This window comes from Mustela erminea, chromosome 4 (assembly GCF_009829155.1).
Source record: "Mustela erminea isolate mMusErm1 chromosome 4, mMusErm1.Pri, whole genome shotgun sequence".
Classification (NCBI taxonomy): domain Eukaryota; kingdom Metazoa; phylum Chordata; class Mammalia; order Carnivora; family Mustelidae; genus Mustela; species Mustela erminea.
Window position 1 is genome coordinate 98,760,207 of NC_045617.1, and position 15,496 is coordinate 98,775,702.

The 15,496-nt window shown below is 51.5% G+C and overlaps 1 protein-coding gene across 2 annotated transcripts in view; it reads right to left on the reverse strand.

Moving 5' to 3' along the window:
- The window catches only part of TRAM2 (translocation associated membrane protein 2), an 80,217-nt gene extending 67,294 nt beyond the window's left edge, over window positions 1–12,923 (reverse strand). For both annotated transcript variants that reach the window (XM_032340251.1, XM_032340250.1), the window contains exon 1: window positions 12,703–12,923. In XM_032340251.1, the coding sequence (XP_032196142.1) occupies window positions 12,703–12,822 (120 nt within the window). In that variant the 5' untranslated portion in view covers window positions 12,823–12,923. The remainder of the gene's footprint in view (window positions 1–12,702) is intronic.
- Between the last annotated feature and the right edge of the window lie 2,573 nt (window positions 12,924–15,496).

A 15,496-nucleotide genomic window follows, 5' to 3' on the forward strand; every position in this document is an offset into this window, starting at 1 on the left:
AAGAGCCACCATAGGCCAAACCTTGCCTGCCAGTCCAGACTCACCTTCCGTCACCAACTTCTGTAACCCCTGCCCCCACCCCACTTTGGTAACACGGAGCCACTTGCCACATCACCCCCCCGCACCTGTCTGTCCTTACACACATGCACTGTCTGCCTGGCCAGCGTCCTTCGGGCCTCAGGGCCCAGCTCAAACCTCTTCTCCGTTTTCTAAGAGACTGTCCCTAATCCTCCTCAGAGAACTGCGCTCCCCTCGCAGACTCTCGCAGTGTGCGCCCCACACGAGAGCAGAAGCAACACCCCCACCTCCCTAAGGACTCTCGGCTCCGTGATGGCAGAACCTTCGCCTTCTCGTCTTTTATCCTAGCTCCAAGAACAGGGCTTGGCAGAGAGCAAATGCTCAGTGTGAGTCTGGCGGCATGAATAAACAAGAGAAATACAGAGGCAGGCAGAAAGGAGGAGGGAACGCTGCTGGGGAAGAAGGGCCGGGGACAACATTTGGTGCAGGTGGTGCCCGTGTGACAGGGGAGTCAGGCGTTCAAGGAGGAGGACATACAGGACAGAGGGAAAGAGAAGCCCTGGGGGTAGGTGAGAGCATGAACAAATGGAGGCAGGCACAGAGAGGTGATGTTCTGGAACTCAGGTAGGTGGTTTGCCCGGGAAGGGGCGGTGGGGGAGGGGACAGGGCCTGAGTGAGGAACAGAGGAGGTCCAGGACAAAGGCTGGTCAGACTTCGGGGGAGCCTGGAACGCCATGCTAACCAACTCGGACTTCAGGTGGCACCATGGAAGGATCTAAAGGGAGCCCCTAACTGAGCTCTGTGTCTGACGACCATCGCTGGTAGCTGTGTGGAAAGGGATGGGACAGGAGACACGGGTTGAGGTTCAAGCTAGGACCCACGGAACCATTCAGGGCTCAGAGCTAAGGCCCAAGAACTCTGAGAGGGGGGCTTGGGAGCAAATCAGGGGTTAAAACCGCTAGGACTTGGATGCAGGGGACAAGGCAAGGGAGAACCGACCACTGTGGGTTTCTGTCCCAACGCAGGCTCTTGTTTTCTCTCTCTCCTCTGGAAACAACATAAACCTTTCATGGGGGTAAGAGGTGTTCAATAAAATTGAGGACAATCACCAACAGGCCTTGGTAAGAAGACCCCCAGGGGTTCAAACAAGGTGCTAGAAGTCAGACGAGGGCAAGTCTCATTGCATCTGTTTCTAGGGGTCTGCAAAACTTTAGAGACAGAAGGCACAAGACAGATTGCTTCAAAGAATTCTTCACTGACACCCCTGTCAGGTCCTTGTCAACACAATGTGGTACAGACTCTAGTACACACTGAGGGTTCGATAATTTGGTGAATGAAATGCTTCATACGGGCCATGCCTACGTTTCTCTGTCCACCAACGAACGTACCTGTCTGTCCCACCCACCTCACCTACGCCTAGAAAAGCCTCCCCCACCCTCGGCCTCCCCTGAACACTGGAACAGAACCAGCTTCCACAGATAAGGCCACAGTACTCAACTGCAAGCCTCTTCGTGGCCTATTTAGCTAAAAAAATAATAATAAAAGGCAGGAAAAAAAAGATGTTCCTCTAGCTGAGGCCCTCTCTACTTTTTAAACAAGTAGAAATCCTATTAGAGGCAAAAAAATGCCTTTTAAATAAGTTCAAAGGACACATCAGTGAAAATGCCCCGGCAACACACAACAGTAAAACAATGATAGTCATGTTCAAGGGCAACACCACATCAATGCATGCCTCAGGGTTACAGTAAGGTCTAAGGAAAGGCTATTCCTCTCACCCAGCTTTAGCTGTCCTTGCCGGAGCTGCCTGCCTGTGTCACACAGAATGCCTGAGGCAAGAGAACTGGGGGAGGATAGGCCTTGCCCTTCCAACAACCGAGAATTCAGATGTGGGGGTCCTGGTTCTGCCTCCTGGTTGGGGTGGAGGCTGAAATTTTGTGGTCGGGGGCAGTTTCCACAAGGATCAGTGTCACAGCCTCCCAACCAGACCCATTGTTTCCAATCTCACGTAGGGCATCCCATGACATGAGCCCACTGAGGGACGCTAAGGCTTCATGCCAGCCCCAGGTGTGAACTCAAACACACATCCTCTTCTCTCCCTGGTCTGGACCAGCATCCACTCACCCCTATCCTGGGCAAGCATCCCCTCCAGCAGACCAGTACTTAGTGAATACCACTGTGGGCTAGACACGGGAAACCAATATGGCAGCTCAACTGGAAAGCTCATCACCAAGAGACTGTAGTTGTTTCCTTTTATCTATCTCCCTTACCACATAGCAAAGTGGTTCCCTGTAACTGGGCAACATGTCCTTCCCCGCTGTTCCTAGCATCCAGAAGGATGCCTCACAAAAAAAGCTCTCTTTAATCAATGTTTGTAGAAAAACAAGGCCAGAAATCAGAATCAGCTCAGTCCAGATTCACATCCATTGAGCCACGTGAGCAACGACTCACCTGGTGGGACTGAGAAGCCAGCAACATTGGTCAAGTTACACTTGGCTCCAGCTACAGGCTGAAGGTGTGGGAGGTGGCCTGTGACAACCTGACAAGGCCACAGTTTGTCAGCCCAGAGTGTCTGGACCCATGAAACTCAAGAAACAGTGACCGACAAGCATCTCATTTTCTTTGTTTCAGAGCTCCAAAAATGACCACAGGAGGGCAAGGCATGTCAGCAAGTATGTTAGCTGGCTTCCACTTCAGATTTCAGAATTCTGCACGGAATAGGTGTACTTACTGAATGATTAAAAGAAGAAGAAAACTGACTGGCAGATGGTTGAATAGTGTTGAATGAAGGTATTTCCCAGGCTAGATGAGAAGAATGTCAAAAAAGTTTCTTCCACATTTTGTGGGTAAGAATGTACACTGTACAACAGACCAATTTGGCCTTCTATTTCCAGGCTATAAAAAAAAGAAACGTGGCTTGCCAGAAATTTCTGGGGCTGAATGATTCTGGGTATCCAACTTTTCCCTGTTGCTAAAGTTCTAGGTATTGAAACTTTAACATTAATCCTTGTGAATAGTAATGTTCCTAAAAATGTTTGTGAAAGGGGTGCCTGGGTGGCTCAGTCATTAAGCGTCTGCCTTCAGCCCAGGTCATGATCTCAGGGTCCGGGGATCAAGCCCCACATCAGGCTCCTTGCTCTGTTTCTCCCACTCCCCCTACCCCACCTCCCTCCTTGTGTGCTCTCTCCTCTCTCTCTCAAATAAATACACACATAAATCTTTTTTAAAAAATCAGTAAGTGAAAATTAAAAAAAGAAAGGTGTTTGTGAGCTTTTACTTTCTCTGCAGATAATCATTATGATCAAGCCTGCAGTGCGCTAGTCTCTCCTGGTAACCTTGAAACCTACAGACCTTGTTTGTGTATGTACACTACATGATGCCAAATATGCATGACTTTTTCTCTTTTCATTTCTTATGACTCCTAAGTGTTTACTAATGGACAGTCCTCCCAGCTGTCAGCTACCCAAGCCACTTCTCTCATTTTTAACTCATTCTTTCTTCTATAATCTTGGAAACCAGATAACCAAGCTTCATTTAAAAAGTGTGAAAAGTGCAGTGGGCTTTGAGCAGGGGTCAGAGCCCGAGCAACTAGTCCAGGTGTGGGGTGAGGACGTGGGTTTGGGGCCATCCCCGGGCCGCTCCAGGACCCCCATCCCCTGCATCACGTCCTTCCCATGCCATCCTACTTCTTAGCTACGCTCCAAACAGAGGAGGCAGCCACAAAGGGGGTTTCTGCAGAGTCAAGGTATCACTCCAAGGCTGTCCGAGCCCAGTAAGAACAACAGGTAGCAGGTACTGAGCACTTAGCCTGTGCCAGGCCTTCTTCCAAGCACTGTATTTACATCAACATTTCTGACATATTTTATATCAACGCTCCTAATCCTCCCAACAACTCTGGGGCATATTTTTACTGACGCGTAAACTACAGCAAAGAGGTGAAACCGCTTACCAAGAGGACACGGCGAGGACACGAGGACGTGACAAACCAGAGCAAATCCAGAGGTAGAACCCTGACCTTAGCCACAGTGATCCGGGGCCTCTAACGGTTCCCCCACAGAACCACACCACAAGATACTGCTTACGACTACAAAAACAAATAGAAACCAGCCCTCAGAAAGCAACCTGTGCCCCGGCACAGTCCAACGAACTCTCTGCGGTGATGGAAATGCTCCATCTGTGTCTGTGCTCCTGAGATGTGAACTGTGGCCCGTGTGACCCAGGAACTGAACTTTCCATTTCGTTTCATGTTGGTGAAGCAGAATGGCCATACGTGGCTGGTGGCCACCTGCCAGATGTGGACCCAGTTCTGACTGGCAACTTAAGTCGTATACACATTCCCCAGCCCTGTTCTGTGTAACCACGTGGAAATGGCATGACCGAGCCACACAACAGTTGACACCCCAGCAAGCAAATGGGGTCCCAGAGAGCCGAGGGGCTTGCATGGGCCACATAGCCATTTAGTGGCAAAGCCCCAACAAGAATCCAGGCCACCAGGTCTTAGTCCCCTGCCCTTGCCCACACATGCTTCCATGTCTGGATCAGGACTCAAGCCTCGAGGACTCTGGAGGAGGAGCACATGTTCACACTTTGCACCAAACCAGAGAGCAAACTGCAACTTAAAACAACAACCACAACAAAGAGAAACAGCTATCAATCATTCCTTTCTACCTTCAAGGCAACAGTCACAAAATCCATACAGACAAGTGATTCCTTGCCCAAGAGGCCAAAAGTTGATCCAGTGCAAAGTCAGACTACAAAGGACACATGCTCTAAACTCCAGAAGCACTGGGTCTGAAAAGTTCAATTCTGCTCCAAGTTCCAAGGAATTCTCAGCAGGAAACCAGGCATTGTGAAGCAAGCCCAGTGATTTCCTGCAGGACTCCAGGAATTGCTGGAGGGAAGGCCTGCTTGCCCCAGGAGCGCTCCTTCAGGTTAGGAGCCCCCAGACTGCTCTTCACATTCAGGAACGGAGCCGTAATACATCCCTGGCACCCCTAAGCCTTAAGGCAACATTCTCACCAACTCTCAACGCTATCTTTCGCCAGATCCCACACTGTACAGGCGCACAGACCAGACTGTAAACACTTGCTGACTAACCAGGATGATCCCGGACATTCTTCAAAGCAAGTGTGGGGGCAGGCGGAGGGAGAGGCAAATCACATCTCTATCTTTTGTCTCAAGGTAGACACAGCTCTCTGCCTCCCCAAAAGTCAATGAAATCTTCCTAATAGTGGTGGGTCACTAAAAAGTCTCTTCTTAAAAATTTCTGTAACCTATACCTTTATAATAAAAAATGAGGGAACAAAGTGATTAATAATACTCTGCCCTGAGGGACTTGGCTGGCTCAGCCAGTAGAGCATGTGACTCTTGACCTCCAGGTCATGAGTTCGAACCCCATGTTGGGCATAGAGCCTACCAAAAAACAAAAAACAAAAAAACCCTGCTTTTGCAAACTTCAGGAGCTTTATTAAGAAATCCTCACCCTACTTCAAAGACAGGGCATCTGAGGTTCTGAGGATGATATCCTTCTTATGCCAGGTATGATCATCACCTCCATTAACCCAAAAGGAACATTTCAGATCATGTTGGAGTTTGATGGCAAAAATCTTAAGAAATCATACGGACGAGTTCTCCTAACCTCAATCAATAAAGACCTCCTGGGGCGTCTGGATGGCTCAGTCGGTTAAGTATCCGACTCCTGATTTGAGGCTCAGGTGGAGACCTCAGACTCCTGGGATCAAGCTCCCCACTTAGCAGACAGGCTGCCAGAGATTCTCCCTCCCCCTCTGCCTCTGCCTCGGCTCGCACTTTGCTCACTCTCTCTCTCGATGAAATAAATAAATCTTAACCCACTGAGCCACCCAGGCACCCCGGAAATAAATAAGTCTTTAAAAAAATAAATAAAGACCTCCTAGTACTAGAAATCACATCTGTGCACACATGCAGGGACACACACACACACACACACACACACACACACAGCCTTGGTCAGCTCACTTATTCTCAAAGCTATAAAGTACAAGACTACCAGCTGTGCGTCACAGGCTTCTAAATGACCACCGTTCTTGTCCTCTAACGACTGACAACACCACACTCAGGATGTTGGGGCTCAGTAAACCACCCCCTTCCATCAACAGCAGTGGTTTGAGGTTGAGGCCCGACAGTCTGTCTGTAAGCTGCACCTGCCACTTACATCAAGTTCAAGGCCTGATGCCTCTCCACAAAGAGTTTACCAGGTTCAAGCTACCACGCGGTGACCTCTCTGAGGACAAGGACCCCACCTTCTTCATCTGCATTCCCAGAGCTCAATGCAGGCACACGGCCGGAATTCAATACACAGCTGCCAAATTAACCAACGTGGCACACTTAACAAAGATGTATCAATTTCAAGCTTCCTCATGTACCCTTGCATTCAAAGGCAGCATCGAGAATTCCAGGGGGCAAATGTGTAGAAAATTCCCTACACTTGAGTCAGAAGATGTAGGTTCAAGCCCCACATTTGCCAGAAATTCCCTCTACTGTCCTGGGCAACTGTCCCAACCTCTGAGAGTCTTATTTTCCTTTTCTATAAACAGTAGATGACTTCTAGGTTTCCCTCTAGCCCTTCAACTCGTGACATGTGGAAGAAAGATATGCCCTTGGGCTATGGCCACAATATTAACTTGAGGATAAGGGCAATGAAAATAGAACAGCTGGAGGCAGCTCCGCTTACCCAGATGTGGGCTAACGACAGGCAGTAACTTTCACGGCAGGTAAAGCCCCCGCCCATTCGCCTATATTCACGTGGGATACAGGAGTTTGGGTCCCTCTCGGTAGTCTCTTGCTCAGGGAGATGCACATTTCAGTGACTGTTCCAGGCAGAAAAACCTCCGAGTGGAACAACGACTTGCAGACATTACTTCCAGGTAATAAACAGATTCCGCTCAGACAAAGAAAAATAAAGCTGCCTGTGGCTACATTCCACAGACTCCCCGTTCATGGAAGCATTAGGGCTGAGCTCTAAATGTGAGCCAGACGTTGCTGAATTCTTATTCTGGCTCCAGCTCTAACTCGGAGGGAATGGTCCTTGGCCAAGTCTCTCCTCTGGAAGCCAGGCTCTGGATGGGTATGACAACCCCCATAAACCATCCAGATTACAGGGTGAGGCTAGTAAAGCATTTCACAGAGGGAAAGGGCTGCCAACCCCTCAAGACACATGAGGGAAGCCGTCAAGAGGCAACGTGGCTCGGGCGGAGAGCCACGGAGCAGAGCCTCACCTAACCCTGGGCTCCCGCAAACTCACCAGAGGGCTTCGGGGGCCCTCAGATCCGCCCCCCCACTCACAATCTGGCTCCACTTCCTCTGCTGAAAAGCAAGGAACACTGTGTGAACCCACACGGGCCAGAAGAGCTGCCTGCAAAGCTCTTCAAACCATGCCGTAAACTCGAAACGCCAACCAGCTGTGACAAGGTTGGGTTGGGCTCTCCTCCACTGTGGGGCACTTGAGACAGCAGAGGGAAATCAAGGCAGAGCAAGGGACTGTGTAAAAGATAAAGGTCGGCCCGTGAAATAAGAAGGGCTATGTTAGGAGCCATGTTAGTAGTTTTACTGTTTTCTTTTCCTCCTTTCCCCACCCCCCTCCTTCCTTTAACCATTAGGTACCAGTGGATACCAGATACAGGGCGCTGGATGAAAAGGTGAAGAGATAGCATCAGGCAGTTTCCCACTGAAGCCTGCTAAGAGCGCTCTCGCTGATTAGAAAGCACTTCTGTCTTTGGGAACTCTAATCCGGTCTTATCAACCCTCTGGCTTCATCGTTTACCAGGGTGGGAACAGGAGGCACATCAGCTCTGCGACGGAGTGATTTCTGGGGCCCCTGCCCACGATGAAGCAGATCAAAAGGGAGCTCATGCCTGCCAGAGTGAAGTTTTCACCATAGCAACACATGTACTCTACAAACAGTCAGGACTGAGGAGCTCTGTTGTGACTGGTCCGGACAGTGCCCCCGAGAAAGCAGCAAGGGAGGGCTCACAAAACAGAGCAAGCAAGAGAAAAGTGGCACCCACTTAGCGTGCAGCGCGGTCCCCTCACGGTTCTGACTCCTGCGTACGGCTGACAGAGGCTGCCCAGCGACCCACAGCCCTTGTTCTAATGCACTGGATGTCACAGAGAAAACAGATGTTCTCCCAAGAGTGGCCATCCCCCAGGTGACCTGGGGAAAAGAGGGACCCAGGGTAGAGCAGAAATCCCCTTTGGTGAGCAAATGGCCAGCACTGGAAATCACGAGGGCAAGGTCTCACGGCAACACATGTTACTCCTAAAATGAAACGTGGCCCCAGTGGGCCACGAGTCAGTATGATGGTGGAAGGTGTGCTGGTAAGACCAGCAATGGAGCCAAGGAGGGCAGCGATCGGCATGGTCGTTGTCACTGAGGCCATCGATCAAGAGCTCGTGGGCCGGGCACAGTGCCAGGCCTTTTTACAGGTCTCAGTCTTCATCCTGAAATAGGGTCTAAAACTCACAAAATGATCAACGCCACCTTTCTGGATATCACATTTTGGCCAAGGGAAGACACAGGGATGGCTGATGGGCCATTAGGTCCCATAGGCGAAGCTTAAATGTGAGGCTTGACCAGGAGAAGAACTAGCTCCCAAATTCTGTTCTGTTGCTCAGATCAATGAGTGAAATCCAACCACAGAACAAGGGCACCCAAGAGAGTGAGTAACCCTTCTCGGTTTCCCTGGACTCATTTCTCTAGACCACCACTGAAGGTCGTCGACGTCAGAGCCTAGACAGTATAGTGCATAAAGTCAAAAGCTATAAAAACTGGTGGAGAAACGTCTTCAAAAGTGCACTGGAAGGTACAGTCAAAGAAATAACCGATGTTCGCAGACACAGGCCGGTGCCATTTACCTGCGTCTCCTTCACAGAAGCACAACAGAAGCAGAACTGTTTCCTGAGGCTAGCGGACGGGATAGGCACCTGACTTCGGGTTACAACACCGATCCGTATGTCTGGGAGGATCTGAACCCGTGCCACGGAGCCCATGCACTAACAGGACTCCCACTGTATACGCAGCTCACGTGTCATCCTGACAAGTCAATCACGGTGTCAGAAGAGGGAAGAAGGCAGCCCTATCGCAGCTACCCCTGAAAGCAGCAAAACCAGCCACCAGTGGAAAAGAGCTCTGGGGTCTGAACCCTTAAGTCATGGCAGACCAAACTGGGAACCGCATCTACAAATGACTGTAGAAATATTTCCTTGTCACAGAGCCGGCAGAGCCTGCAAACGGGCTTTAAAACTAACAAAAAAGTTTCTGTTTCAAAATGACATTTTAGAGGTAATGTATAACTGCTTCCTCTCTGTTCGATGCATGCCCCCCACCCCCCGGCCAGCCTTCTTCTCATTCTCCATTCACTAATGAGAAAGTTTTCCTCTTCCCCTGCCTGTTTCAGTTTGAAACGTGGCACGGAACAGGCCACGGGAAAGCAAAGGGAAAGGGGAGGGGAAGGTTGCTCCGATCTGACGCAAGCACACACCCCCGGGGCGGGCCGCCCACACCCTGAAGGCCTGACTCCACCGCCACCAGGACCAAAGAACCAAACCACTGGGTAGAAAACTCCCATTTGCACCAACTCCCCCGAAAGCAGAGTTAAGAAAGAGAAAGCTGGAAGGGAAGGAGGGGGAAAATAAAGCTCCACATTCCTGACATTTTTTAGCCAAGTGCTGTGACTGCACAGAACAGCTCTATTCCAAACAGCTCTGCGGAATGGAAAGAAAACCTGGGTGCAGGGGGAAGAACCTGCCCCCCCCCCCCCCCCCCCCCGTCCCCAGCCCTGGAAATCAAAGAAGGAATTTTAGGACAGCCCAAGAAGGAGGAGGGAGGGGCACTTTCATGTGTGTTCCCCAAAGGAAGTGATCCCCAAGGAAGCGATTCCCAGGGAAGAAATCTGGAGTCCTCATCTTCTAGGGTCCTAGGGCGTGGGGAATGAAGGCCTCCCCTAAATGCTGGCAAGCTGAGGGTGAGTTGGGGAGGATCCACCAGCCAGGATGCCAGGGGCTGTGGCTGCCCGGGGTGGAGGCAGAGGGGTCCAGCTCATTGGCAGAGGCTGGGCAGAGGATCCCAGAGGAAGGAACGGCCAGGAGAGTCACTCCTTGTGGGAAGAATCATAACTGTGTTTTCCTGACTCAGCTCCTGAATGAAGGAACTCTAGCTCTGCCCAAATTAGAAACCCGGAGCCTAACATCCTCTCTCCCTATCTCCCCTTCCCTTTCCACCCCCTTCCGTTCTCACTTCTAGGAAAAAGGTGGTTAAGTGCTGGACTGCCCCTCCCCCACCATACGCATCCCTACATATACCACACCTCCAGGGGAGAACCCAGAAGACCCTAAGTGAGATCTAGTAAGTCCTGCGCTGTCCTCACATATGAGCATACATGGACAATTCCACAACAGACCTCAGACGCACCTTCTAGAAAAGGTGCCCAGCGCTGTAAAGCCAACGGCTGCTGGTCTAAGATTTGGCAGACAGAGGGTGGTGGGAAGAGGGAGTTAGTCGGCAGTGCATTTCTGCCAGGGCCCTTTCCATACTCTCCAGGCCAATCCCAAGACGGGGGTTGTGGGGGGGCGGGGGGGCTTTTCTGTTACGTCCTCCATCCTGGACCTTTCTCTTCTGGCAGGTAGGTAGGGCTCCTAGCACTTTTCAACTGCCACAAAGTTCCAGGTTTCATGCATTGGACTTTCCACAAGATTGAAGGCAGGACAGGGAAGGAGGTACCGACCTCAAACCCTACGCATCTCTTTTAAGCAAAGATAAAACCCACAGAGCTACGAACCTTAGCAATTGCCTGCAATGCAGCAGAGGCGCAAGTATGCAAGAGACCCCGCTGGCCGAAGGGCCCGTGGCTCTGAGGGCTACAGCTGTCACGTGTGTCTTTCCAACCACACCCTCCAAGACTGGTGACACGGCGCTGGGAGGCCTCTTAAGAACAGAGGACAGCAAACAGATACTGAGGGTATGGGCTGCCACCAAACAAAATTCTTGTTTCATTAAGCTAGTACTACGATCAACAGTACAGGGTCTCAGCAGCAAGCGACATGTTTTCACATCTGTACCTTCTGTTTGGGCTCTTATTTTATTGCTTACATGATCTCAGTTAAACTTTTCAATAACCTTGTGAGGAAGACAGGTTTTACTAACCTCTTTAGCCAAGGGGAAACTGAGGCTGCGGGTCAGCTCCGCAGTCTGACTAGTGACAGAGCAGACGGGACCCGGGGACGACCCTGGCTTGACAGAGTCAGGGTGAATATACCATGAGAGCTGTGGGGTGGGGGAATGAAGGACGGAGGGACAGAAGTGGAGGAGCGCTAGCAAAATCTGGACAGCAGACCCCAATCCTGGTCCCAGGTTTGTTTCCTACAGACTCCGAAGCCCAGCCAAGGGTGCATTCACACATCCAACCCTGACTAGCCACCATGAAAGTGTCCCCAGCCTGAGGACAGCTTCCGGGCTAAGTAGAACCCCTGTCCTCCTTAGAGGGGAGACAGGGAACTGAGAGAGAGAGGACTCCAGAAGGAGAAATTAGCCACACTGGGAAGCCTCCAATTCCAAGGCTGTTTATAAATGGTTACAGCTTCCTAACCCATGCCCAAGAACACAGATAAGCAACACAAGCCAGCAGGGAGGACCAGGCACGCCTCAGAGGGGACATCATCCGTGAGAGTGAGGGGAGTGTCACTCACATAATCTCACTCTTGAGACAAGATATACCAGAGCAAGCCCAATACTCACTTTCCTCCAGTTCTTTCCACTTTGGATATCACATTTTTCTCCCTCTCCGGAGCAGAGAATCATTCCCTTGGATTCTGACCCCCAGGGGCCTTATTAAAACTCTGCTTGGTGAGGCCCACACCAGGGCACTGCTGTCCTGGTGAGGACCCAACCTCTCTAGCCCCTGTCCCCCCATAGCTCTGAGAGAATCACCTTTCCCCTAAAAACAGAGACTATCCCTGTCCCTCTCCTTGCCCCTGTAACAGGGGAGAAGTTCTGGGTCCACTATAGATGGATCTAAATGAACAGTCCACAGAGTAATAAAGGGTATATGAAACCTGGCCTCTTAGGCAAGGGCGAAAAAAGGGAGGAAGGGCAGGAGGATGGCAGAAGGGCACTGCTGGGATGGGGCCAGGACCACACGTGAACACCCTGAGCATATCCCAGACGTGAGGATGCATGAGAGCTGGAAAACCAGGTGAGACGTGGAAAAGAGTCAAGGTCCCTCCCACTGGAAAAGCCAGAGGGAGCTAGCTGGCGGCCACCGCCTGAGAGGGGGAATTGTGCAATGACCGCGGGTCTGGGAGTCTCCGGGCTTGACTCCAGGACACCAGAAAGGAAACCCCACTCGTCGGGCCAGGGTGGCAGCGCTGCGGTTGATTCAAGGCCAGGCTTAGGATCCAGGGCTGCAGAGAGCGCTGCAGGATAGGGTGGGTGCTCAAGGGGGCGGCAGAGCAGGGCAAGGCTGGCAGGGCGCAGAGCTGAGGGGTGGCGTCCGGGCTGACCAGGAGGCCAAGGGGGCGCAGAGTGCACAAAGCCGGGGTGCGGAGAGCGTACATGGCAGCCAGGCGCCCCGGCTCTGACGGGGACCCGCGGGACCTGCAGGGCTACGCCGGGCGACGCACAAGAGGGGGCACCCCCTCCCCAGTTTCGCTCACCTCGAACATAAGCCCGATGAGGACGCAGAGCACCAAGCAGAAGCCGATGTCCGCATGGTTGTGGATGACGAACTCCTGGCTGAAGAGCGGGTAACTTTTCGTCCTCCTGCGGAAAGCCATGGCAGCGGGCGCGCAGCGGCCGGCGGGGCCCGCACCCTGCGCTCTCGAGCCGCCGCGCAAACTTCTCCAGCCCCGGCCCGGTCCGCCCGCCGGCCCGCTGCCCCGCTCGCCCTCCCGCCCGCCGGCCTAGAGCCCAACAACTTCTGGGGCCCGCCCCCTTCCTCCGCCCGCCCCCGCCCCCGCCGCCCGGAACCGCCCCCGGCCGCAGCCCCCTCCCCACCCGCGGCCCGCACTCCGCGCGCCGGCCTCGCTGCGGCCCCGCCCCCCGCGCGCTTAACCCTCTGGCCGCCGGGACGCGCAGGGGGCGGGGCCGGCGCGCGGGGCGGTGAGCGCGGCCCGGGTCCCTTAACCCGGGTCCCCTGGCCCGCCGCCGCAGCCGCCGCCGAGTCCCGCCGCCGCCGCGCCCCGCCGCATTCTCGCCGCTGTGGCCCGGCCGCCTGCCGCGCCCAGGGAGCAGGCCGCGGGGGGCGCTGACGCCCGGCCTTGCCGGGACAGGAAGTGGGCCTGGGTTTCCCACTTCTCGGCGCTCGCTTCTTCCTCCGCGGGAAGGGAAGGGCCGGGGAGGCCGCGGCCGGGCCGAACGGGGTGGGCCGGGTAGCCGTATGCTCCTTGAGGGGCCGAGAGCCGCGCAGGTTCGGTGGAGAGAGGAGGGCTGCGGCGGGCCTTCCCGCTGGCCGCAGCGCCAGGCACGGATGATCAATGAATCAAGTCAACCAAGTGTTTATTGAGAGCTGGCAGTGACCTAGGCACGGTTCGGATTGCTGGGAATAATGCAACAAACAAACAAACAAAAAAACCTGCCCTGGGGTGGCCTGTTTTCCAATGAGGGGAGTGGATGAATGGGTGCAGTTCTGCTAACTTCTGAGACACTTGTGCTACTATAAATTAGTTCTACACGTCTTACCCAAAGTCTGCCTCAAATATTAATTGCTCTGAAGAATACACACGGAAGAAGAAAAAAAGAAGGCACTGTCTCATGTAAAGTTTCTATTTAATATTAAGTTTTAAAAGTACTCCTGGAAAGGACAAAATGTAATTTTAATAAATTAATTTATATAGGCAAATATTGGATTCATTCCTACCAGTAGTGAAGGAGCCAACTAATCACTTTCTAGATGTGCAAAAAATGCACAATGAACAAAGAACTCTTTAATTCCTATTTTCTTTTTCATTAGGTCCACAGTTATTTCACTTCTAAGTAAATACGATTTCTTAAACATGGCACGTGTACAAAATGTGCTTGAGACAGGCCTTGACTTCCTAGATAAATTTGACATCTGAAGTTTCTTCACTTGTCAGTACTTAGCATACAACCTTTGGTCTTTAATTTGTATGACTGCAGGAAATGAAAAAGTAATGCCTATGTTCGACTAAACATTTAACTTCAAGGCTGACCTTTCTTCAGCTGAACCCAAGTCTCATGAGGAATAGAAAGATCAAGAACTGTAGAGCATCTTAATTTTTCATCTATGAAAAGGTGTTATTTTCAAACTGCAGCCACATCTATTAGGTTGAACCCTATGCAATCAGTTTCTCCATAGGTCAAAACTAGAATACCAGCATTTCAGATGGTTCAACCTAACACTTTGCTCATGTTTCCCCATGATCATTTGTAGAGGATATTGTGGTGGGAATTTCTTATAAAAAGTGGAATACTGTCAACTTCTTTATACTGTGTTCAGGCTGAAAGTCCCAGGAGATAGTTAGGAATTATAACCTCCAGGTTTATAAGTGAGAAATGTAAAGTAGATAGCTTAGACATTGCTCATATTGGTGACTGCCAGCCCCGAATCCTTTCAAATGCAATTGAACAACTAGACAAAGGGTTCTTAGATGCATGGATTGGTATTCACTACCTCGCAACCCCAGGGAGGAAGCACTAGGTGCCTACTTCAGCCATCCCAGCCATCTCTAAGTCCTAGTTTTGTTTTTTGGTTTTTGTTTTTAAGATTTTATTTACTTATTTGACACACACACACACACACAGAGATCACAAGTAGGCAGAGCAGCAGGCAGAGAGAGAGAGGGAAGCAGGCTCTCCGCTGCAGGGCTTAATCCAGGACCCTGGGATCATGACCAGAGCCACAGGCAGAGGCTTAACCCACTGAACCACCCAGGCACCCCTCTAAGTCCTAGTTTCAAAACCATCTTCAACCCCAGACAGACCTCTTCCCAACGCCTCATCCAATTGGTCATGGAGCCTATGAATCTCAGCACCTCAGAACAACCTCCCAACAATCCCCCCACCCAACATTCTTCACCTGGCCCACACTAATTACCCACAGATACCCTGCCTCCAGTATCCCCCCCTTTAATACACCATTCCATCAGAAACATCTTTTGAGCACCTACTAAGTGCCAAATGCTGCTCTAGTTACCAGGGATGAAACATAAGACAATCCATGTGTGGTGGTTTTAAAATATGTCCTCAGATTCTTTGATACTCCCTTCAAGCAGTGGCAATTGATCCCTCCTCTCGAATGTGGGCTGGACTTGGCAGATCACTTCTAACAAATAGAATATGGCATAAGTGATGGTGTGTGACTCCCAAGACTAGGTCGTGAAAGATATTTTTGTTTCCCCCTTTCTGTCTTAGATCACTTGTTCCAGGGGAAGCCGACTTCCCCATTGTGAAGATACTCAAGCAGCTTTATGGAGAGGTCCATGTGGCCAA